Here is a 25645-nt window from a genome sequence, read left to right on the forward strand (position 1 = left end):
TGCAAGTAGTCAAGGGATTGTTCAGGTTTTTGTTTCTTTAGTTTTTTAAGTTTTACTTTTACATGACATACTACTGGGTTATGGTCACTATTACAGTCTGCAGTACAATGCAAGGCATAAAAGTTACTCTGAGTTAGAAAATAAATACTTCATGGACCATTAAGAAATCAGATGACAAAGGGGAGGAAACTGAGTGTGGGTCTTCAGGCTGCTGCTGGTAGTAATGAGGAGATGGTGTGTCCTAGTTGGTGACTGTCTTTAATAGTGTAGGCCACCTTCTAGAGGCATTGCTTCTTGATGATGTCCTCGATGGCAGGGAGGGAGGGAGGGAGGGAGTGTTGTGCCCGTGATGGAACCGGTGGAGTTGACAGCCCTCTGCAACCCCTTGTGATCCTGAGCACTGGAGACTGCCTACCTGCCCGTGATGTAACTAGTCAGAGTGTGGAGATCCCTTACCTGCCCGTGATGTAACCAGTCAGAGTGTGGAGACTGCTTACCTGCCCGTGATGTAACCAGTCAGAGTGTGGAGATTCCTTACCTGCCCGTGATGTAACCAGTCAGAGTGTGGAGATACCTTACCTGCCCGTGATGTAACCAGTCAGAGTATGGAGATTCCTTACCTGCCCATGATGTAACCAGTCAGAGTGTGGAGATTCCTTACCTGCCCATGATGTAACCAGTCAGAATGCTCTCCATGGTACGTCTGTGGAATTTACAAGAGTCTTTGGTGATGTACCAAATCTCTACAAACTCCTAATGAAGTAGAGAGTTGGCATACTACCTTTGTGATTGCATAAATGTCTTGTGCTCAGGATAAATCTACTAAGGGGTTAACAACCATGGTCTTAAAGCTGCTCACTTTTTCCACCCCGACTCCTCGATGAGGACTGGTGTGAGTTCTGTGTACGAGGTGGCTTCAGGTTTGGATTGGCTATGTTTCTAAACAATGTAACAGAGAGTTCATATAGTCATCAGCTCCTTTCCCAGTCATGCTGTGTGTTGATCTAATAACTTGTATTACACTGTGTTCTGTTTGTGAGATCTATTACTCTTACCATTTTAATCATTGCCTCAGAGCTGTCTCTATCTTGGTTATTGACCTGCTTTTTTCTTGCAATCTTTTTAATCCACATTCTTCAATGTTAACATCCTTTCCAAAGATACCAATCTGCAATAAAAGCAACAATTAGGCAAAGGCTTTGTAATAGTTCTGGCTGTTTGAATAAACATTGTTGGTACTGGATTTGGACTGGCTATGTTTCTAAACATTTAACAGAAAGTTTTTAAGGCTACTTTTCCCTGGAACAGTGCTGTTTGGCCTTTGTTTTAGCCTTGGTAACTCCTGTCCTTTGATTTAAAGAAGCTGTACAAGGCAGTGTACTTAAACTGTGGCTTTTCATATCTTCTGGACTTAAATCAATAAATGCAAAACTCTTGTGTTGATTTTGTGTTGGAAGAGGTGAAGGGCTGAAGAAGATTCTGTCTTCAACCTTTTTCCTCTTCCATCTATCTCCTCCAAGCTTCTACATTCATCTCCCCTCCCCGATTCACCTATCTTCCCCCTCACCTGGCTTCAACTATCACCTGCCAGCTTGCCCTCCTTCCCTTCTCCCCATCTTCTTATTCTGGCGGCTTCCATTTCATTCCTGGTGAAAATTTCAGATTTTATCATCTGTTTATTCCCCTCCGTAGATGCTGCCTGACGTGCTCAGTTCTTCCAGCACTTTGTGTGTGCATGTTGCTCAAGTCATCCAACATCTGCAGAATCTCCTGTGTTTATGTAATGAAAGTAAACACCCCAATAAAATACCATAGCAGTAAATGCTGTCAAACATGTAGAACACGCTGGAGGAACTCAGCAAGTCAGGCAACATCCGTGACTGATCGTTTCCATGGATGCTTCCCAACCTGCTGAGTTCCTCCAGCGTGTTGTGCGTGTTGCTTTGACCCCAGCATCTGCAGAGTATTTTGTGTCAGACATGTAGAATTTGCAACCATTAAGAATCTGCTGTAAGAAAGATGCACTTGGCTTTTGAAATATTTTTACTGATCAACCTCGTATCAGTGGAGATACAAGATGCTGGAATCTGGAACAACATGCATTCCCACCTCCCAGATTCCACTCGGCTACCTGAGTTCCTCTGCCAGATTATTTATTACCTCATATATCTGAGGTTCCATTGTCGTGAATGTGCATGTGGTGACATTGTGGATGGTGGTAAATTTTAATGTTAATGGGACATTGAATGTCCAATTTCACTCTACACCCTTTTTCTGCATTTCTTCCTGTGAGGATTAGAATAAACTAATTATTGACAAATACTAAAAGCAAACTGCAAACTAAGCAAAAAGTAAAAATCAAGGCCTTCTGGTTTTTTTTACGTTTCATATTTTTCTCAGATACGGTGGAGATCTGGTTGGATCCCTGTCTGATATGGAGGGGCCACTGCACTGGATGGGTAAAAGATGCAGTGTGTTGCAACCTCACCATGGACATGGGCCTCCTCAGCATCAAGGACACCTTCAAAAGGTGATGCCTCAAAAAGGTGGCCTCTGTCATTAGGAACCCCCGCTACCCAGAATATGCCCTCTTCTCAAGCTACCATTAAGGAGGAGGGTACAGGAGCCTGAAGGCACATTCTCAATGTTTCAGGAACTACTTCTTCCCCTCTGCCACAGACTTCAGGATGGACAATGAATCCATGAACACTACCTCACTATTGTTTTTTTTTAATTCTCTTTTTGTACTATTTATTTAATTTACTTGCAGAGAAACATAGAAAACCTACAGCACAATACACGCCCTTAGGCCCACAATGCTGTGCCAAATAGGTCCTTACTTTAGAAATTACCTAAGGTTACCCATAGCCCCCTATTTTTCTAAGCTCCATGTACCTATCCAGGAATCTCTTAAAAGACCCTATCATATCCACCTCCACCACTGTCACCAGCAACCCATTCCACGTACTCACCACTTTCTGTGTCAGAAAAACAACAACAACTTACCCCTGACATCTCCTCTGAACCTACTTCCAAGCACTTTAAAACTGTGCCCTCTCGTGGCAGCCATTTCAGCCCTGGGAAACACCCTCTGACTATCCACACGATCAATGACTCTCATCATCTTATACACCTCTATCAGGTCACCTCTCATCCTCCATCGCTCCAAGGAGAAAAGTTGCAAAGTTCAACTATATATATAGTTATTGTAACTGGTAGTTTTAAAAAAATAATTATTGCAAAATACTGCTGTCGCAAAACAATAAATGTCATGATGTATGTCAGTGATGATGAACCTGATTCTGATTCTGCTAGGAGGGTATTCTGCCCACCGTCTCTCTCCCAGCGCACAAAGCAATCCCATCTTTCCCTTACTTCCATTCAACCTGTTCTCTCTGGCACATGCATCAACTCCTACCTGATTCTGCTGTCATCTACCAACACTAGGGGTTTATTTGCAGTGACCGATTACCCTTCTCATCTGCACGTCTTTGGCATGTGAGAGGAAGTTTGTGCAAACTCCACACAGACAGTATCCAATGTCACCGAAGCTACACCATTGTACCATCCCTTTCGCAGTTAGTGATTCAAGTTTAAGATTGTTTCCTGTCATTTCCAGTACACGAGGAAAGGAGAACAAAATCATTGTCACTCCGGATCTAACGCAGCACAAAAATAACCGCAGTAAGACAAAGAATACAATAATAATGAAAGAAAACACAATAAGTACTGAAATCCATGACTAGAAACTTTGAAACATTAAGAATTTAAAACTAACTCCATTATTGGGGGTCAGAGAAGCCACTGCATCCCTGCACATCAAAAGTTTTTTTTTCTCTTTTCCCTATTATAGCACTTCTCCTCCGAATTTTTCCTGTGCACCACAAACTAAACTGTCGATACTTCTTGCTCTCTGTAAATCAAGCGGGATCTGTAGAATTAAATAACGCACCATCGTAGATTAACAGTCCTCCTCACCTGTGTCTGCACTGAAGTCTGTGCAACAGTCTCTGTGACCTGCACAAGTGTTTTGCTGTTGTTGCTGACAAATGGTTAATGTGGAAATGTGAGACTTCATCAAGAAAATTATACAATCAATGTATTTTTTAGGATAATCCCCTGGCAGCAGGATAAGTTTGCAGAAGTCATCTGATATGTTGCACTTGTACTTCTTGGCAAGGCCACTAGATGGCACCAGAATTCCCAACACAATGTAGTTCACAGTATCACTATCTAAACCCTGAGGTTTGTTTTCTTGTGGGCATTCACAGTAAATACAAGAAACACAATCCAATCAATAAAAGCCCACAACAACAGAGCTGGCAATCAATGTGCGAAATACAACAAACTGTGCAATTGCAAGAATAAAAAGAAAAAAGAAATAATAGATATCAAAAATATGAGATGAAGAGTTCTTGAAAGTGACTCCACGGGTTGTGGGGAGAGTTCAGTTATGGGGTGAGTGAAACTGAGTGAAGTGATCCCTCTGCTCAAGAGCCTGATGGTTGAGGAGTAATAACTGTTTCTGAACCTGGTGGTTTAGGTCCTGAAGACGCTTGTTCCTTCTTTCAATCTTCTCTCATATGCTGATTCTTCACCACCTTTGATTCGGCCTGCAGCAGTGGTGTCGTCAACAAATTTAAATATGGAATTGGAGCTGTGCTTAGCCTCTCAGTCATAAGTGTAAAGCGATTAGAGCAGGGGGCTAAGCACACAGCCTTATGGTGCAGCTGTGCTGATGGAGGACTGTGGAGGAGATGTTGTCACCAATCTGATCTCACTGCGGTCTGCAAGTGAGGAAATCAAGGATCCACTTGCACATGGAGGTACTGAGGTCTTGAACCTTCTTGATTAGTTTTTAAGAGAATGATAGTATTGAATGCTGTGCTATAGTCAATGAAATGTGGTATGCATCTTCACTGTCCAGATGTTCTGAAGTGGAGTGAAGAGCCAATGAAATGGCACGTGCTGTTGATCTGTTGTGATGGTAAGTAAATTGGAGCAGATCCACGTTGCTTCTCAGGCAGGAGCTGATAAGTGTCATCACCAACCATTATTGGGAGTAAGCGTACACTGTGTTCCTCTGCCTCTGCCCAGGACACGCTCTTTTGTCACTGCTGCCATCAGGTAGAAAGTACAAGAGCATCGGGATTCGCACCACCAGGTTCATGAACAGTTACTACCCCACAACCATCAGGCTCTTGAACAAAAGGGGATAATTACACTCACTTGCCCATCCTTTGAGATGTTCCCACAGCTAATGATCTCTCTTTAAGGACTCTTTATCTCATTATCCCAAGTTCTCATTATTTACTGCTATTTATTTATATTTGCATTTACACAGTTGTCTTCTGCATTCTAGATCTTTCATTGATCCTGTTATAGCTACTGCTCTATAGGTTTATTATACCTGCAGGAAAATGAATCTCAGGGTTGACATATATGTACTTTGATAATAAAATTTACTTTGAACTTTAGAACTTCTATCTATTATTTGAGTTGAGTATGATGTCCTATGGTGTTGTCTATTTATGGGTCCTCGGGTGTCTGTACAGGCTGATCTGGGATCCACACACTCTGGTGCAGTGTGGACACGAGTAAGTGGTGTCTCTGGTGACTGGTCGGGTCTTTTGATTGTTCAGTCTCTCCTTTCACAGCGGCTGCTTGTTCTCTGTGGCACTGTGAACGTCGTTCTCGTGTAGCACATCTCCCTCTTGAACAAATTTCTTCCAGGCCTATCTATTGAGTGCTGTGTCTTCCCAGTTTTTAGCTGTAATATTGAATACCTTCAGGCAGATTTTGATGTCATCTTTGAAGCATTTCCTCACTGACCTTCTTTAATATATAAGCTGGGAGTAAAGGGTCTGTCTGGGGACACGTGATGTAGGCCCGTAAGCGAGCTGGCTGAGTTTACAATGTTTTACAATCCTGTGCAGAAGCTCCTCCATACTATACTGTTGACAGTTTGTGTATAGGTTTTGAACAATGGTACCATGCTGACTTTTGTGTGCTGGTCCGAGACCAGCACTGAGACATGAACACTCAATCTAGATAATGGGTTTTCAATTTTGTTTTATATACCATGGACCAATACCATTAAGCAGAGGGCCAGTCGACCCCAGCTTGGGAACCCTTGATCTAGACTGACTGTCCGCAGGAATATAGCATCATCAGAACTGGTGCCGTTAAATCAAGCCTCCTGTCAGCTCTTCTCTTGGCCCTGAGGAACACCTTGGCAGTGCTAAAAGAAGAGCAGGCCCCTTTTCCAAGGGCCTGTGCTACTTGTGGAAACAACCACAGGGTACTTCCCTGTCGCTCTAACACTCGCCTGTCTTTATTCAGTACTGCTCGAGCTGTGTCAAACTGCAGGTGAGAATGGCAGTGGAAGTTCTTTCTGCCCTGAGGCAGAAACCTGCATTGCCAATCACTGCCAACACTGAGGGCAGATAGGGCACATCCAGAAATGGTGTTGGGGTGATTAGTACTATAAAGCTTGCAAGAACTGAATAAAACTGAAAATCTTTCCATATTTCCTTACAGGAGGAGGCCTTTCAGCCCACTGAAACTATGCTAGCTCACAGATCAATCCACTACTAATTACTCCCCCAAATTCCAATCAGTTCTGTACCAACTTGCAGGAGGGGCAAGTTACAGTGGTCAACTAACCTACATGTTCTGGGCATGTGGGGTGCTGTGTTCTGATGATTTTAAGATTCTTTCAGCAATCAGAAAAGAGGCATAAAACTTGATACTTCATGGTCGTTTCATTTAGCATCGATAGAACAAAGGAAGATTGAAACAGTCAGTGATAGATGCCTGCTAAGCAAAGGAATTTAGAAGCAAAATGATGGCACATACATGTTGTGACCACTAGGAAGCATACTGAACAGTTACTTGTATATAAAGACTACTTAGAATACAAGCAGGAAATTAATTGTTAAACTGCAAAGAAAATAACAAGTAAAACAGTCAGATCAAACAGGGGCCTTGGAGGAGAAACTCGTGTAGGCACAGAGAGAATGTACTCATCCACAAAGGCACCTGCTGAAGCTGGGATTGAATGCGGGCCACTGCAGCTCCACAATAACTGTTCTACTTGTGTTAAAAGGATCAGGTGTCTGTGGATCCTGGAGAAAGAATGACGGAATGGCTGTAATTGTAGTACTTAATGACAGAGTCAAATTGTTTTTACAGATGGCGATAATTTTCAGTGAGGATGGTCTGAAAGACATAAAACCCCAGTGTGTTATCCAGAGCTTTATAAACCACAATGCTGTTCTGTACAAAGTGTTTGTTGTGGGCGAGTCGTACACTGTGGTGGAGCGGCCATCGCTGAAGAACTTCTCCTCTGGCGTTTCAGGTCAGTTGTGGGGTTACCCTGGTGGGCTAACACCAGATGTCACTTCACAATCGGAACCAGCTTTAGTGTCACGATGTACACCGTGAAATTTGTTGTTCCGTGGCAGCAGTACATTTTAAAACCCTATAAATTACAATAACACAACGTATATTTAATAAATTTAATACCTAGTGCAAAAAGAGCAAAGGAAGAACAAAATAGTGAGGTGGTATTCACAGGTTGATTGTCCATTCAGAAATCTGATGGCGGAGCGAAGAAGCTGTTCCTGAAATGTTGAGTGTGTGTCCTCAGGCTCCTGTACCTCCTCCCTGATGGTAGCAATGAGAAGAGGGCACGTACTCTGGGGTAGTTCCCGAGGGAGTGACACTCCCAACACTCACTGGACCCTGGGATAACAATGAGAAGAGGGCACATCCTGGGTGATGGGAGTCTTTAATGATGGATGCTGCCTTTTTAAGGCATCGCCTTGTGAAGATGTCCTCGATTTTGGGGAGGCTAGTACCCATGGTGGAGCTAGCTGAGTTTACAGCTTGCTAGCAATCTGACTGAATTAATTCAATGGCTGATCCTATAGGCCATGAATTGAGGGCCGTGTTTTAGATGCAATTTTGAATTCTGTTGTCTCCTTTCCCTGATTATCAAATGGAGGAATGTACACCTGTTCTGCATCCCCCTTTGTAGACAAAGTCCGATCCATTTGTTTGCTGAGAAGTATCAGGAGTGATGCTTCTACTGTGGCAACCACTCCACCAAAGTAAGAGATTGAACAGGAGTAATTGGTCCTTGCTTGGTATTTAACCTTTGGCAGTTAATACTTTAGGTGCCCTGAAGTCTGTTGCAGACCCAATTTGTTCATAGATATATGGATAACTTTGTGCAGATAATTAACTTACATTTTGTCAAATTTCCATTGATTACAGACAGAAAAACAATATTCTTCAACAGCCACAACGTGTCAAAACCAGAGTCTTCATCTGATTTAACAGCAGTAAGTTGTTATTTCTGATAAAACTTTTTCTTTTCAGCTCGTGTGTTCGTGAGCTCTGCTGTAAGAAAGCACGTCAGTGTGTAGGGAAGTGTTGTGGGTGCCACTGGTTTGTAGCAGTTAGTGCAATACTATTACAGCTCAGGGAATTCCAGAGTTCGCAGTCCCATTCCAGTGTATCCAGTAAAGAGATTGCACATCCTCCCCGTGACTGCGTGGGTTTCCTCCAGGTGCTCCAGTTTGCTCCCACAGTCCAAAGACATGCCGATTAGTAGGTTAATTGGTCAATACAAATTGTGCTGTGATTAAGCTGGGGTTAAATTGGAGGTTTGCTGGGCAGTTTGGCTTGGTGGGCCGGAAAGGTCTGTTCCATACTGTATCTCTAAATAAACAAATAAACAGGATAAACTGCAAACCCGAGGAAATCTGCAGATGCTGGAATTTCAAACAACACACATAAAAGTTGCTGGTGAACACAGCAGGCCAGGCAGTATCTCGGCCCGAAATGTCAACTGTACCTCTTCCTAGAGATGCTGCCTGGCCTACTGCGTTCACCAGCAACTTTGATGTGTGTTGCATAGGATAAACTGGGTGGTTTGTTCCTTTTCCATGGCTAACCCCACCTAATTAATAAACTTTCTTGTTTTTACAGCTGCCTGTAAGTAGACGAATCTCAGGGCTGTATAATTTGTACTTTGAAGCTCACAAGTGGAGTGGCTAATGGAAGTTTTGGGTGTTGCTGTCAGGACCTCTGTGTGCTTGTGTCATGTGAATTTTCAGTGGTAGGCCATGAAAGAAAGTTGGCTATAAGCATCCGGCCCTTTGGCGAGATTTTGAAGTACTTAGAATGGAGCTTACAGTCCATGAGGATAAAAATGTGCATTCTTTCAGAGATTGCCTGTGGGGTTTGATCTCTTACATCAAATCTATGAAAGACCATCTACGTGGATAGGTTTAACCCTAATGATGTTTCTACACTGGCAAAGTCTTGTGAAGTGAGAGAAGTGCAGAATGCTGGGGCATGTGCGGAAATGCCATTCCCTGTTCCCAGTTCCCCTCTCTCCACTGCATCTGCTCCCAGGATGAAGCTTTCCATTCCAGGACATCTCAAATGTCCTCTTTCTTTAAGGATCGTGGCTTCCCTTCTGCCGTCATCAATGATGCCCTCACCCGCATCTCCTCCATTTCCCGCACTTCGGCTCTCACCCCATCCTCCCCTCACCACAACAGGGACAGAGTTCCCCTTGTCTTCACCTACCACCCCACTAGCCTCCGGATCCAACACATTATCCTCCGCAACTTCCGCCACCTTCAACAGGACCCCACCACTAAGCACATCTTTCCCTCTCCACCCCTCTCTGCTTTCCGCAGGGATCGATCCCTCCGCGACTCCCTGATCCACACGTCCCTCGCCACAGATCTCCCACCCAGCACTTATCCCTGTAAGTGCAAGTGCTACATCTGTCCCTACACCTCCTCTCTTGCCACCATTCAGGGCCCCAAACAGTCCTTCCAGGTGAGGCAACACTTCACTTGTGAGTCTGTTGGGGTCATCTATTGCATCCGGTGCTCCCGGTGCGGTCTCCTCTACATCGGTGAAACCCGACGCAGATTGGGGGACCGCTTCGTCGAGCACCTCCGCTCCGTCCGCCACAACAGACAGGATCTCCCAGTAGCCACCCACTTCAATTCAGCTTCCCACTCCCATTCAGATATGTCCATACATGGCCTCCTCTACTGCCATGATGAGGCTAAACTCAGGTTGGAGGAGCAACACCTCATATACCGTCTAGGTAGTCTCCAGCCCCTTGGTATGAACATAGAATTCTCCAACTTCTGGTAATTCCCTCTCCCTCCCTTCCCCTATCCCTATTTCGCTCTGCCCCCTCCCCCAGCTGCCTATCACCTCCCTCATGGTTCCGCCTCCTTCTACTACCCATTGTGTTTTCCCCTATTCCTTCTTCACCTTTCCTGCCTATCACCTCCCTGCTTCCCCTCCCCCACCCCTTTATCTTTCCCCTTACTGGTTTTTCACCTGGAACCTACCAGCCTTCTCCTTCCCACCCTCCCTCCACCTTCTTTATAGGGCCTCTGCCCCTTCCCCCTACAGTCCTGACGAGGGGTTCCGGCCCGAAACGTCGCCTGGTCGTTTCCATGGATGCTGCCCGACCTGCTGAGTTCCTCCAGCGTGTTGTGAGTGTTGCTTTGTGGAAGACCTAATGAACATAAAACATAGAACATAACAGCGCAGTACAGGCCCTTTGGCCCACAATGTTGTGCTGACCCTTTAACCTACCCCAAGATCGATCTAATTCTCTCCCATGTAGGCCTCCATGTTTTCTTTCATCCATGAGACAGGATTCCAAAGCCAGTGCTGAGGGCTAAAGTCAGAGGCAGATATACCTCTGACTCAGAGGAAGAGGCCCTTCATCGGTGAAATCCATCAGTCACCTATTAACACTCATCCTCCATTAACCCCACTTTATCTCCCCACATCCTCCTTAATTTCCTTCTGATTTTAACAGTCTCGGGATAAATATGCAGTGCCCAATTGATCTGCCAATTAACAGCCCATATGGTGACAGGAAGGAAGTGCAAACTCCACTAGACAGCACCCCGAGGACGATGTACTCTCTGTCCACCCTGACTCTACTTCTTCCTGCAGATGGTTTCAGATCCAGTGCCCAGAAGCATATCACGTCAGCTGGCCTGGCACTTGCTGTTGAATGGCCTGTGTTGTCAGGGAGCATCCCTTACGAGGATTAGCCTTGTGGGTGATAGATCCAGGCAGCTGCTGGATACACCTGTGTCTATATGCCAGTGAGGAATTGGCTGTGGGCCTTGATTTAGTGCCTTTCTTGATGTTTGACATTGTTCTTCATGGGAGGCTCAAGAAGATTAAGATGCATGGGATCAATGGTGAATTGCCCATTTGGATTCAGAACTGGCTTCCTGTAGAAGACAGAGGGTGGTGGTTGAACGGCTGGAGGTCTGTGATTACTGGTGTTCTGCAGGCATCTGTACTGGGACCTCTGCTGTTTGTGGTGTATATAAATGACCTGGATGAAAACGGAGATGGGTGGGTGAGTAAGTTTGCAGTGATATGAAGATTGGTGGTGCTATAGATAGTGAGGAAGGCTGATAAAGAGTACATCGGGATAAAGATCATTTACAGATATGGGCAAAGAAATGGCCGCTGGACTTTAACCCAGCCAGATGTGAGGTGTTGCAGCTTGGCAGGTTAAAGGTAAAGAGACAGTGCATTCATTGTTAAGGCAAGATCCTTAACAGTGTTGATAAACAGGGATATTGAGCTCCATGAAAGTGACTGCACAGGTTGATAGGGGGTTTAGAAGGCACTTAACCAATTTCCCCCGGGATCAATAAAGTATGACTATGACTATATGGCATGATCACCTTTGTTAGTCAAGGCACTGAGTTCAAAGGTTAGGAAGTTATGGTGCATACTGTATCGTATGTTCATGAGTAGCACGTACCCAGTGGTATTTAAAATTTGCCAGATAAACATGGTTTCTAGGTCTAGGTCAGGCAGCTGTCGCATAGTCCAGTCACTAATGGGCCTATCCAACCTGCGCTGCTCTGTAGCTGATTGTTGCCAACATTGGGCCCTTGAAGTCCTTTAGTTAGATTGATAGTCCTGAGTCAGGATGACAGACTGTTGGCCATTAATCTTCTCCAGAACTAGTCATTTGAAACTGGTGAAAAGTTTTGTTTGTACTGTTTTCTCTTTTGCTGCTTTCGACAAGCCTGTCCAGATATTATTCCTGCTGTTAGATGCTAAGACCTCACCATGGTCCATAAGAAATGGGAGAAAAATTAGGCCATCTGGCCCTCAAGCTTGATGTACCATTCCATCATGGTTGATTTATTATCCCTCTCAACCCCCATTCTCCTCCCTTCTCCCCGTAACCTTTGACACCCTGTCTAATCAAGAACCTGTCGACCTTGTCTTAAATATATGCAATGACTTTGCTTCGACAGCCGTATCTGACAATGAATTCCACAGATTTACCACCGTCTTGCTAAAGAAATTCTCCCTCATCTCTGTTCTACAGGGACATCTCTCTGAATTCTGAGGGTGTTCCCTCTGGTCCTAGACTCACTCGCTATTGGAAACATCCTCTACACATCTACTCTATTTAATCCCTTCAATATTCGATAGACTTCACTGAGATTCTCTCTCGTTCTTCTAAGGTCCAGCAAACACAGACCCAAAGCCATCAGGTGCTCCTCGTACATTAACCCTTTCATTCCTAGAATCATTTTTGTGAATCTCCTCTGGATCCTCTCCAATGCCAGCACATCTTTTCTTAGATAAGGGGCTCAGAATTGCTCACAGTACACCGTGCAGTCTGACCAGTGCCTTATAAAGCCTCAGCATCACATCCCTGCTCTTGTATTCTAGTCCTCTCGGAATGAATGCTAACATTGCATTTGCCTTCCTTACCATCTACTCAACCAGCAAGTTAACCTTTATGGAACCCTGTACAAAGACTCCCAACTCCCTTTGCATCTCTGATCTTTGAATTTTCTCCCCATTGAGAAAATAGTCGATGCCTTTATTCCCACTACCAAAGTGCATGACCATACCCTTGCCTACACTATATTTTATCTGCCACTTCTTTGCCTATTTTCCCAATCTGTCTAATCCTTCTGTAGACTCCTTGCTTCCTCAGTACTACCTGTTCTTCCACCTATCTCACATCGTCCACAAACTTGGCCACAAAGCCATCAATTCCATCATCCAAATCATTGACATATAATGCAGACAGGAGGGATCCCAAACTGGCTTCTGTGGAACACCACTAGTCACTGGCAGCCAACCAGAATAGGCTCCCTTTATTCCCTCTTTGCCTCCTGCCATTCAGACAGTCTTCTCTGCAAGCTGGGATCTGTTCTGTATTAGTGGGCTCTTGTTAAACTGCCTCATATGTGGCAGCTTGTCACAGGCCTTCTGGAAGTCCTGGTAAACAATATCCACTGACTCTCCTTTGTCTATTCTGCCTGTTATTTCCTCAAGGAATTCCAACAGATTTGTCAGGCAAGATTTCCCCTCAAGGTCTATAGGGTAACACAGAATTCTCCTTTGAAAGACGTGGCGGTTTTCAGCTGACCTTTTGAAGGTGATAACCGTTCTCATTCTAAGTGGGCTGAGTGCCACCAGTGCTGTATTGCGCGGGAAGCCATTGGCACTGATCAATCTATTGTCCTCCTTCGATGGCATTCAATCACGTGGTTGGCAAAGAGCTTTGGAACTTTTTCAAAAGATGCTGAGTCGTCTATTTCTCGTGTACATCTTAGCTGTGGGAAATCAAAAGCATCACATATTGGACAAAGCCATGTAAAAAATAAACTAAATGCACAGCTCACTGTAATCACCATCGGCAGTTAATGTTCCCATGTTCTAAAACAAGCATTGCATTTTACTGTATTGTTTGATCTACAGATATTTGTGACATATTTTTGTTGTAATGTTGTTAACACAATGGAAGCATGTGTCTCCCACATAGGAAACTATTCTTTATAATAGCGCTGTGCTATTGGATACAGAGACTGATGAGTCCCTGACACAGTGCTGGGTGTGGTGGGGAGAGAGGTACATTAGGGATTTTTATTCACAGAGACTGATGAGTCCCTGACACAGTGCTGGGTGTGGTGGGGAGAGAGGTACATTAGGGATTTTTATTCACAGAGATTGATGAGTCCCTGACACAGTGCTGGGTGTGGTGGGGAGAGAGGTACATTAGGGATTTTTATTCACAGAGACTGATGAGTCCCTGATACACAGTGCTGGGTGTGGTGGGGAGAGAGGTACATTAGGGATTTTTAAGAGATTCTTAGACAGACACATGGATGATAGAAAACTGGTGGGTTACGGGTTGTGGAATACACAGGATTGTGTGCTGAAGGGCCCATACCGTGCAGAACCCTTCTTTGTTTCCGTGGAGCTACGGAGATTAGCCGTGTGCTTTCATTCTGTTGCTGACTAGTGTTTGTGCTTTCTGTAGCTGGACATGGTGGAAGGTGTCTGCAGGCCCCCGAGTGATGAAGTCATCAGGAAAATATCCAGGAACCTGCGTGAAGCTCTTGGAATTTCCCTCTTTGGCATTGACGTAATCATTAATAACCAGACCGGCCAGCACGCGGTCATTGACATCAACGCATTCCCAGGTAAGCTGCTTACTCAGTCCTCGGGACAGATCCCACCGTAAGCCTGGGCACTGAGGCATCGCTGCTCCTCTCGGAGGTTGGCTAACTTTTCTGAGGCAGCAGGAAAATTTCTCTGTCCGTTGGGAGCAAGTTTCAGGCTCACATTAGGGATGCACAAGGAAGAAAGGGATTGGAATATGGGCAGCATAGTAGTCAGAATCCAGGTCAATATCACTGACACGTGTTGTGAAAGTTATTGTTGTGGCAACAGTACATCACAATACATAGGATAAAAAACTATAAATTACAGTAAGAAGTGTGTGTGTGTGGGTATAAAAAAGGTTAAAGTAAAAAGCACACAGAGAGAAAAATAGTCTGGTAGTACTCATGGTATCATTATCTGTGCAGAAATCTGATGGCAGAGAGGAAGAAGCTATTCCTGAAGTGTTGAGTGTGTGCCTGCAGGCTCCTGTACCTCCTCCCCGGAGGGAGCAATGAGAACAGGGCATGACCTGCATGGTGGGGGTCCTTAACGATGGCTGCCGCCTTTCTGAGGCATTGTTCCTTGAAGATGCCCTGGAGGCTACAGAGGCTAGTGCCCATGATGAAGATAGTCATAGTCATACTTTATTGATCCCGGGGGAAATTGTTTTTTGTTACAGTTGCACCATAAATAATTAAATAGTAATAAAACCATAAATAGTTAAATAGTAATATGTAAATTATGCCAGGAAATAGGTCCAGGACCAGCCTATTGGTTCAGGGTGTCTGACCCTCCAAGGGAGGAGTTGTAAAGTTTGATGGCCACAGGTAGGAATGACTTCCTATGACGCTCTGTGTTGCATCTCGGTGGAATGAGTCTCTGGCTGAATGTACTCCTGTGCCCACCCAGTACATTATGTAGTGGATGGGAGACATTGTCCAAGATGGCATGCAACTTGGACAGCATCCTCTTTTCAGACACCACTGTCAGAGAGTCCAGTTCTATCCTCACAACATCACTGGCCTTACGAATGAGTTTGTTGATTCTGTTGGTGTCTGCCACCCTCAGCCTGCTGCCCCAGCACACAACAGCAAACATGATAGCACTGGACACCACAGACTCGCAGAACATCCTCTTAGTCATTAGATGACTAAGTTTACAACATTCTGCAGCTTATTTTGATCCTATGCAGTAGCCTCCCCCCCCCACCCCATACCAGACAGTGATCCAGCCAGTTAGAATGCTCCCCACAGTGCACCTATAGAAATATGCGAGTGTCTCTGGTGGCATAGTAAATTTCCTCAAACTTCTAATGAAATATAGCTGCTGGCGTGCCTTCTTTGTAGCTGCATCAATATATTGGGCCCCGGGATAGAACCTCAGAGATGTAGACACCCAGGAACTTGAAATTGCTCACACTTTCCATTGCTGATCTCCAATGAGGACTAGTGTGAGTTCCCTCGTCTTACCCTTCCTGAAGTCCACAATCAAGTTCTTTGGTCTTACTGACATTGAGAGCAAAGTTGTTGCTGTGACAGCACTCAGCTGGCTGATCTATCTGGCTCTTGTACGTCACCTTGTCACGGTTCATTGTGGAGCTGTGGGGGCAGCATCTGGGAGCTGTTAGAGACGCTGCCTGCACAGCTCCACAGGGCCATAAGACATAGCAGCAAAATCAGGCCATTCAGCCCATTGGGTCTGCTCCACCATTCCATCATGGCTGATTTATTATACCTCAACCCCATTCTCCTGCCTTCTCTCCTGACTCATCGAGAGCATATCATATGTTCCATAAATATATTAAGAGCAAAAGTGTACCAAGGGAGAGAGAATTCATTTTGAGAGGACTGGAATATAAAAGCAAAGATGTGATGCTGGGGCTTTATGAGTCATTGGAGTATTGTGACCAGTTTTGGGCCCCTTATCTAAGAAAAGATGTACTGGCATTGGAGAGGGTCCAGAGGAGGTTCACAAGAATGATCCCGTGATTGAAAGGGTTAACGTATGAGGATTGGTTGATGGCTGTGACCCTGTACTTGCTGGAGTTCAGAAGAATGAAGGGTGATCTCATTGAAACCTATTGAATATTGAAAGGCCGAGATGGAATGAATGTGGAGAGGATGTTTCCAATAGTGGGTGAGTTCGGACAAAAGGGCACAGCCTCAGAATAGAGCAATATCCATTTAGAACAGAGATTAGGAGGAATTTCTTTAGCCAGAGGGTGGTGAATCTGGAATTTGTTGTCGCAGAAGGCTGTGGAAGCCAAGTTATTGGGTATTTTTAAAGCAGAGGTCTACAGGTTCTTGATTGGTCAGGGCATCAAAGGATACAGGGAGAAGGCAGGAGATTGGGGTTGAGAAGGATAGTTAATCAGCCATGATAGAATGGTGGAGCAGATATGATGGGCCAAATTGCCTTATTCTGTTTCTATGTCTTATGGTCTTAAAGGGCATATTTGTATTGTTACGTACTGTAACGTTTTAGAAATAAACCAGCAGCAAAAGATTTCACACTGAGTTGGGTTTTAATGTTAAAACCACTATCTTTATTATCATCTACTTATAATATCGTAACTTAACCAAGATAAACAAATGTTAACAGCGTTATGTGTATATATGTGTGCAATATAGCTCCCAAGCTATGTTGAGCTTGGAGAAACAAAGCTTAGAGTCTTGAGATGGTAAAGTAGGAAAGTTCAGTTCATCCACGGAAGGAGTGATAGGAGAGAGATATTTGTAATCCAGGGTGAAACGTAGAGAAAAGGCAATTACGTCGAATTCCACAGGTTCCACGATGGTAATTAATAAATATCAGTTGTCGAAGATCCTCCATCGAGCTGTTCCAAATCCACATACCAACTACCACCAGAGTGATCTGTCACAGGGATGTCGTCTTCAAAGGGGTTACCACATAACGTACCCAGGCAAGGGTTAACTTTGAGTGGTCCCACGGGACATTCCTTAATCCACTTCTATGGATTATACGAAGTGACAGCCACACGTTTGATGTGCACTGGATCGATGATCAACCCACCCTTGTGGGTATAGCAGAGTTCCAAATCCCCAGCTTCGACATGCTGGAGTTGCTGCCCTTTTCCAGGTTCGCTCCTCTCTCTATCGTTCTCTCTCACTTCTTCTGACTTCTGACCGTGACTGTCTGTGTCCTTGCTGCGAGTCAGTCAGTGAACAACATCATAGTCCTGCCTCACTGAAGTGCTCTTTTGAAGTGATAGTCCACAGTAAACGAAACCTGTGGGTTTGTAACAGTATGTCTGATGCTTTGGGACTAATGCAATGGATGTTTGCTGTCATGGACTGTCTATTCGAGCTGCACTATCAATGTCAACGTAGGAACCAGAGCAGGATATTGATCTCTTCAGCCTGTGTGGCCTGATTTGCAGTCACTCCACCATCCTCTGTCACACTCGTGTACTGTAACTCCAATGCAAACCATCTGCAAGATGCCCCAAGGATATCTGCAATTTATAGTAGAAAAGAGGCAGAGGAGGATCATGAGAGGGCAGATCGAGGAGTCATGCAGCTGAGAGAACCTGTGCATTCTCATGTGCATTGTCCTATGTAAGGAAGTGACTGGTTGTGATGCAGGTGTACAAGGTGTAAGTAATCCTACCACAAATCCATCTACATTGAATTGGAAGATGGGTCTTTTAGGCAAGTCCTGTATCTCATTGAAGTTGTGACCTTGTGTGTGTCAGTTGATTCTGGATGGTAACTGATGGAAACAACCTCTCATTACGTTTCTCCTGCATGAGAAAGAAACTTCAGTGACAATGGGATATTTCAGCCTACCTTAATATTACTGCAGAATAACATCATGAAGGATTCCACCCACCCTGCTCATGGACTGTTTGTCCCACTCCCATCAGGGAGGAGGCTACATAGCATCCAAACCAGGACAACCAGACTCAAAAGCAGTTACTTTCCCCAAGCAGTAAGGCTGATCAACACCTCCACCCACTAACCCACCCCTCCACATCCCCAACCACCACTACTTTATCAATTCCTGTCAGAGTCACCTTATGTACAGACACTCCTGTGCCTAACTTCATGTTATGGACATTTAATCAATCTATGTATATAAGCTACCTTATGTATTTAATATTTATTTTGTATTATTATTATGTTCTTTATCTTATTGTGTTTATTTTAAGCTTCATCAGGTCTGGAGATTCTTTTGTCCTACTTTACATTTGTGTCCAGGAAATGGTATTAAATAATCTTGAATTCATAATAAAAATTATTTACAGGAACACCTTCGAAAAATTTCAGTGGAATACTGATGTGTCTGGATCGGAGATGTGTTGGACCAAGTCCAAAAGACAGTGTGATTTTAATTTGACTGATTTCAGGAATGATTCTTACTACAATCACTGAAATTGAAGACTGGATTCAATTTGAACAGTAAAGAATGTTTCTCATGGGACCTGGAACCAAATCATGAGAAACACTTTCAAAAATCAGAGCCAACTTCTAATTGTATCTCATGTGTGAACAGAGAAACCTTTCTTCCTTTATCCCCAAGTTAAAATGAAAATTAGAAATGCTTAGCTCAGGGAAAGGAAGGAGATGCAGTATATCTTCCTCTCCCTGCATGATGATGTGCAGAAATAACTGGAACTCTTTAAAAACTTGTAACAAAGTGCGAATGTTTACTGCAGCTGTGGCAAATTTGGAAAGAAATGTTTAGGACTAATTTGTACTTCAGTTGATCATGCTGGGACTAACTCGGACTGATGGTGATGAGCAGACAGATTTCATGGTGTAGAATATTGTTGATGAATGCTTAGAAGTGAACATTTTTCTATTAGCTAAAATACTCTACTTACTTCCTTCAAGATTGCTTAATGTCATTTCCAGCACACAAGTGTAAAGGGGAACAAAATAATTGTTACTCCAGATCAAATGCAGCACAAAAAAAGCACAATAAGATAAAGAGCACAATAATAAAAAACACAATAAATATAAATTTGTAGGATAACTTGCATAACATACATTGACTGTGTGTTCATAAAGTGATGCTAGACACAGGAGTCTGTACATAAGGTGACTGACAGGAAATGATAAAGTAGTGATGGTTGGGGGTGTGGAGGGGTGGGTTACTGGGTGGAGGTGTTGATCGGCCTTACTGCTTGGGGAAAGTCACTGTTTTTGAGTCTGGTGGTCCTGTTGTGGATGCTACGTAGCCTCCTCCCTGATGGGAGTGGGATAAACAGTCCATGAGCAGGGTGGGTGGGATCCTTCATGATGTTACTGGTCCTTTCCTTGTCCCCTTGTCCTTGATGGCTGGTAGGCCGGTGACAGTGATGCGTTGGACAGTGTTCACGATCCGTTGTGGAGCCGCCTTGTTCATCGCAGTGCAGTTTCCATATCGTGCAGTGACGCAGCTCGTTAGGATGTTCTGTAGAATAACTTGAGTACAGATGTACAAAGTCCAGCTCTCCTCAGCCTCCTCAGAAAGTAGAGATGTTGGTGAACTTTCCTAGTTGTGTACACTGTGTTCTGACAGCATGAGAGGGTGTTTAAGATGTGCCCTTACAGGAGTTTGAAACTGCGTGCAATGCCCACTGCTGTGCCACTGATGTAGAGAGGGGTGTGGATGGTTGAGCTGTCACTACTACTGGGGCATAGGCTGCCAATAGCAGGTCACTGGAGTCCTCTGTCCTGGCCGGTCTTTCAAGTTGGCCCAGGTGTAGTCCTTCTCTCGAATCCTCCTCCTCCCCAGGATGAAATCTCTGCAGCCTCTGTTGGCATTTCTGTAGCACTGGGTTTTTATGTGATAGGGTTGCTTGACCAATGCCCAACCCTTCTTTTGCGGTCGGGCTTGGGATGGTCCATGGTGGAGTTAGCTAAAATAAAATAAAAGACTTGAATTATTTTCTTATTCCAGTGTTGATAGGTTGAATGGGGCAAGTAAACATTGCAGGGCAGTTTATCATCACCCCTGACTGACTCTTTCTGGTGGGAGTTGCTCTTTGACCCTGAAACAGTTCCTTCATCATTTGCACACAGCTGAACCCATTCCTGTTTGGGCCATTTTGGGAAAACTAGGACAAAATTTTCCCAGGAGAAGCTATTGTTTCTTGCTTTTGGATCAGCTCAGTATTCCCAGTGCAGTGTTAGCTTGTGATCCTCATCGGGTAAACACCGTGCTTTCGTCCCCTGGTACGATGTAATAGACCATCAGACATAGGAGCAGAATCAGGCCATTCAGCCCATCGAGTCTGCTCTGCCATTCCGTCATGGCTGATTTATTATCCCTCTCAACCCCATTCTTCTGCCTTCTCCCCGTAACCTTTAATGCCCTGACTAACCAAGAACCTACCAACCTCTGCATTAAATATACCCAATGACTTGGCTTCCATAGCTGTCTATGGCAATGAATTCCACAGATTCACCATCCTCTGGATAAAGAAATTCCTTCTCATCGCTGTTCCTCTATTCTGAGGCTGTGCCCTCTGGTGCTAGATTCACCAACTGCCCCTTGACCTGCTCCAGGCCAGTTACCACTGTACCGATCCACGTTGTCAGCCCAACCCACAGGCCCCAGTCTGATTATCCCCTCACCACAGTGCAGAGTTCTTCCTTGAAAATTCAAAAAAAAACGTAGATGCTGGAAACCTCCAATGAAAACAGAAAATGCTGAAAATATTCGTCCTTCACCAGCTCCCCCACCATCTCTAACCATTGTCGTCTTCTACCCACATCCCCACCATGCCTGCCATGTTCTTTGTTCCCGCCATGTCAGGTCAAGATGGGCCCTGACTGGGGTGATGTTTGTTGGTTACCCTAACTGTTACACCTGAAAGTGGCTTTAGTTTTGATTTCTGGGCACTGTTTTGAATCCAGAGATGTGGATGCCTCAGCTTAAAATGAGGCTGGCACTCACCTGCACTGAAAGGGAATGTCCAGGCCAGTATGTCCATCAGGCCAATCCTAATCACTCAATAGAAATTTTCTCAAGGAAGCGTGATCCCTTCTAAATATTGATTCAATTTCCTAAAATAAGCAGCAAAAAATGCTAGTGTCAGGAAAACAAATCACATACCTTGTGTTTGTTGCAGGATATGAAGGCGTTCCAGAGTTCTTCACTGAACTGATAAACCATATTCAAGTTGTACTGCAAGATCAAAACCCAGAGTCGTCTCCGTGTGGCCTGAACAATACTGCGCCTGAGCAGGCCGCAAGCATCTGTGGGGACCGGGCCTGTCCTGCCGCCTCAGGCTTTGTGACCATGACGACAAAGGAGGCGTGGCTCATGGAGGATGACCCGGGCAACAGCAAGAAGCTGCAGCACCAGAGGCTAACCTGCAATTCAACTTTGCCACCCAACTTTCAGAACTGTGTTGCCCCAATGGCAACTAAAGCTTCCTCGCAATAACTACTGACTAAATCCAAGCAAAAAAAGAATCATTATTGGGGATCAACACGATCCAATTTCTTAAATCAATAGACCAACTTATGTTTGAATGACTTCACAGGTTGGTGCAGGGACTGGAGCACAGTATGGAAAGGTTTCTTGAGGAGCAGTTCGCATCAAAGTTTGGATACTCAACCTAGTTCTTCTCAAGCATTGATATTAGCAAAAATTGCTTTGTTAGGGATTTGCCATACTGGAACGGGAGTCAACCTTAATTATTTTCATCCAATTAATTTGGGCACTTCATTTCTCTCCCCCATGAGTTCACCTCAGTCAGCGCACAGGAACCTCTTTTCAAATTACTGTGCAGTGTCCTGTCAGGAACTGCACACTATTCCGAGAGTTCTGTGAAATCCATGGTTGGTTAAACTCCAGTGAGATCTGTTCTGTCAGGTTGCAAGAATCTGATTGAGTTTTGGGACAAGACTTTGCTGTGGGCTTTATCTGACAAAAGAAGTTCTCGGTAAATAAAAGCTCTCCTTTTCAGAAGGGTAAAATTGAGGTGACAGTTGAAGTGTGGTAAAGTGGGGATTGCAGCATATTTACTTGTAAGATAAGTAGCTTCTGAAAATATACAACATAGATTCTAAGAAGAGGTATGATGTAATATCGTTCATGGTCTTATTATTAAATTTCATAGATGTTAACAATATACTTCCATGCATCTCCTGATTTGAAACGAAGTGTCAACAAAGCTCAGTGAAAATAGCTGTAGAGCCTCATCTGTTTGTGATGTTTACAATGCAGTGTTATAAATCAGCATTACTTTTACTCTAGTCTCTCGAAGAAGAAATGAGGAAATTTCCTTTGTACAATCTGTTGGATGTTTTTGTTTGTTTCCCAGACTTCCCATTTACAAACAGAGGATAGGTAGGGGGTCTCAAGTTCTTTCCCAGGATGAGAGGGCTTCAGTATTTGATGGGCGTTTTTGAGGTTCTGTTGCATTCGACATTGAACCTGTCTTTGGCTAATTTTAGACGAAGAAGCAAAGGGAGTTGTTGGAACTCCTTCTCTGAGCATTTGATATATGAAAGAAGCAGTAGGGGGAGATTTTAACCAAAGGTAAGTGGGCATGTTTATTTTATGGATTCCATCCACTGCTCCTCAGACTACCATGAATCAAATACTTTTCTGAATCAAATCCAAAGTCATTGTGTACAAACATTGCAGGCTGAATGGACAATGCATCCAGGTTAAAATCTGCATCATATTTTTGGTTTAATAATCGCACTAGCTCATTTGATTTATTTGCAGAAGGAATATGTTATTGAGATTATGCTGAAAAGCTACACCTTTGCACCACCCTAATCTTCGGGCAGCTCTTAACTATGATTCTGGCCTGGGAATGATTTGTATTTGTTCCTCCTCGTGGAAACCAGGTCCAAGTATGATTACAGTAAATAGCTTAGTGCAGTGGATATTTGACATGTTAGTGCTTTTCCTGTCTTGCCTTGTTGGATGAAAGTTAGTGAGGGTTGGCTGGCTTTCTGCCCATATCCCCACTGTCCTGTCAGCATCGGCAAGGCTCAGTCACACTGCTTCAGTCTTCCGTCTGACTACTGAAAGGCAATTTAGCATTTAAACATTGAACATTGGAACTTAATTACTTTGTTTTCTATTGAATTGGAGCTTCACAATCATATGTCAATGTGCAATATTACCAGGAGGTGGCACTTTTAAACCACCCTAACAATCCGTCCTTGGCACCAACAGCTTAAAGGCATAAATGGATAATTCAACATTTAAAGGGTACAGTTCCATTTAGAACAGAGATGAGGGGGAATTTCTTTATCCAGAGGATGATGAATCTGTGGAATTCATTTCCACAGACGGCAGTGGAGGCCAAATCATTGAGTATATTTAAAGTGGAAGTTGATAGGATCTTTATTAGTCAGGGTGTTGATGGTTACAAGGAGGCAGGAGAGGGAAAATGTATCAGTCAGGTTGGAATGGCGGAGCAGACTGGATAGGCCAGTTCTGCTCCTATGTCCTACAGTCGTATCTAATCTGCCACATTCCACTCATGGAATTCAGAACAAAGTAAATTTCACTCAGTAATTTTGTTAGAAGAAATTTAGGGAGTTTAACATCCTTAAGTTTGTCTGACCGTTGAACAAGGCCAAAATGAGGAAGTCATGGATAACAGAACAAATACATTGTATCACATTGTTGGCAGATTTTTTACAAGGTCACGTTCGATAATGTAAACCAGTGGTGCCCAACCTCCAGGCCGCGGACCGATACATTGCTGCGAAGAATGCAGTGGTAGTCGGGACGCACCCAGCACATCTTTAAGAAAAAAGCCGAAATAAACAAGCTAATTAATTAGGTGCCAGCTGGCATGTAATTAATTAACTCGTTTATTTCAGCTTTTTTCTTAAAGATGTGCCGGGTGCGTTCCGACTACCACTGCATTCTTCGCAGCAATGTATTGGTCTGCGGCCCGGTGGTTGGGGACCACTGATGTAAACTCTCTCAAAATATATTACTCATTTTCCTTCAGTCCATGTTTCCCAGTTGCTGGCACCTTGTGGAAGATCAGTACTAAAACTGTGTTTTCCCCTTCCCTTGCTTGTTAATTTGTGTTGGTACGTGGGGTGGGAGTGGGAAGAGTGTTTGGGAGGAGAGGTTTCAGTACTACTGCCGGTTATTCTGTGTTCATACATGGGGAGGAGAGGTTTCATTATTATTTTGCTGAGATCCTTTTGAATGGGAGGGGTTCATGGTGAGGAGGAACTTGGCAGGGTAGTTGGAAAATTAAGCCTGTGGTTTGGTTAAGTAGAACTGAAATGGGACATTTATAGCCTTGTACTTTGCACCGTGTTCTTCTCTCAGCAGCCTTTTCTCTATAACAGCAGGCAGTCGATCAAACTTTCATCGGTGTTCTGGGTTTGTGGAAGAATAACGTGTATGCTGCAACATGGAACATGTTCAGTTGAGAGATGTTGGATTCTGATGGTTTTTGTCCAAGGTTCTTTCGGAAGTCAGGAAAGAGGCACAAAATGTGTTGCTTCACCATGGTTTTATTAAGCGGTAATTGTAGAGGACTAGTAGGGAAAGGGAGAGAAGAGGCAAAGGTGGTGTGGTCACATAGTTAGCTCTTATTATACCATAGAAAACAAACATTCCATTCAAATTTGCAGATAAGAGCCAACCAATCAGACAACACAGACACAAAATGCTGAAGGAACTCAGCAGGCCAAGCAGCATCTATGGAAAACAGTACAATCAACGTTTCAGGCCAAGACCCTTTACTAGGAGTCCTGATGAAGGGTCTCAGCCTGAAATGTCAACTGTACTTTTTTCCATAGATGCTACCTGGCCTGCTGAATTCCTCCAGCATTTTGTGTCTGTTGCTTGGATTTCCAGCATCTGCAGATTTTCTCTTGTTTCAGATTAAACCAATCAGATAGCCCTATTCAAATCATGCAGCACCAGAGAAGCTTCCAGAATTTTCAAAGAAGTGTAACCACTAGAGGACAGACTGAACAACTGTATATACACACTGTGACCACTAGAGGACAGACTGATCAATTGCATATACATACTGTAACCACTAGGAAGCATACTAAACAGTTACATATATATATATATATATATATATGTAGTTATAAAAATACAAGCAGGTAATTAATTATTAAACCGCAAAACAAAGTAACAATTGTACAGTCTGATCCGGGGGGGGGAGGGGGGGGTTCCCAACCTCTTT

General features: G+C 44.0%; 1 protein-coding gene across 6 annotated transcripts in view; it reads left to right on the forward strand.

Moving 5' to 3' along the window:
- itpk1a (inositol-tetrakisphosphate 1-kinase a) overlaps window positions 1-24197 on the forward strand; it is a 308158-nt gene extending 283961 nt beyond the window's left edge. For all 6 annotated transcript variants that reach the window (XM_072274778.1, XM_072274786.1, XM_072274785.1 and 3 more), the window contains 4 exons: window positions 7195-7360; window positions 8281-8348; window positions 14375-14537; window positions 21581-24197. In XM_072274778.1, the coding sequence (XP_072130879.1) occupies window positions 7195-7360; window positions 8281-8348; window positions 14375-14537; window positions 21581-21897 (714 nt within the window). In that variant the 3' untranslated portion in view covers window positions 21898-24197. The remainder of the gene's footprint in view (window positions 1-7194; window positions 7361-8280; window positions 8349-14374; window positions 14538-21580) is intronic.
- The last annotated feature ends 1448 nt before the right edge of the window (window positions 24198-25645 follow it).

The sequence above is a fragment of the Mobula birostris genome, chromosome 1 (assembly GCF_030028105.1).
Source record: "Mobula birostris isolate sMobBir1 chromosome 1, sMobBir1.hap1, whole genome shotgun sequence".
In the NCBI taxonomy this organism is placed as follows: domain Eukaryota; kingdom Metazoa; phylum Chordata; class Chondrichthyes; order Myliobatiformes; family Myliobatidae; genus Mobula; species Mobula birostris.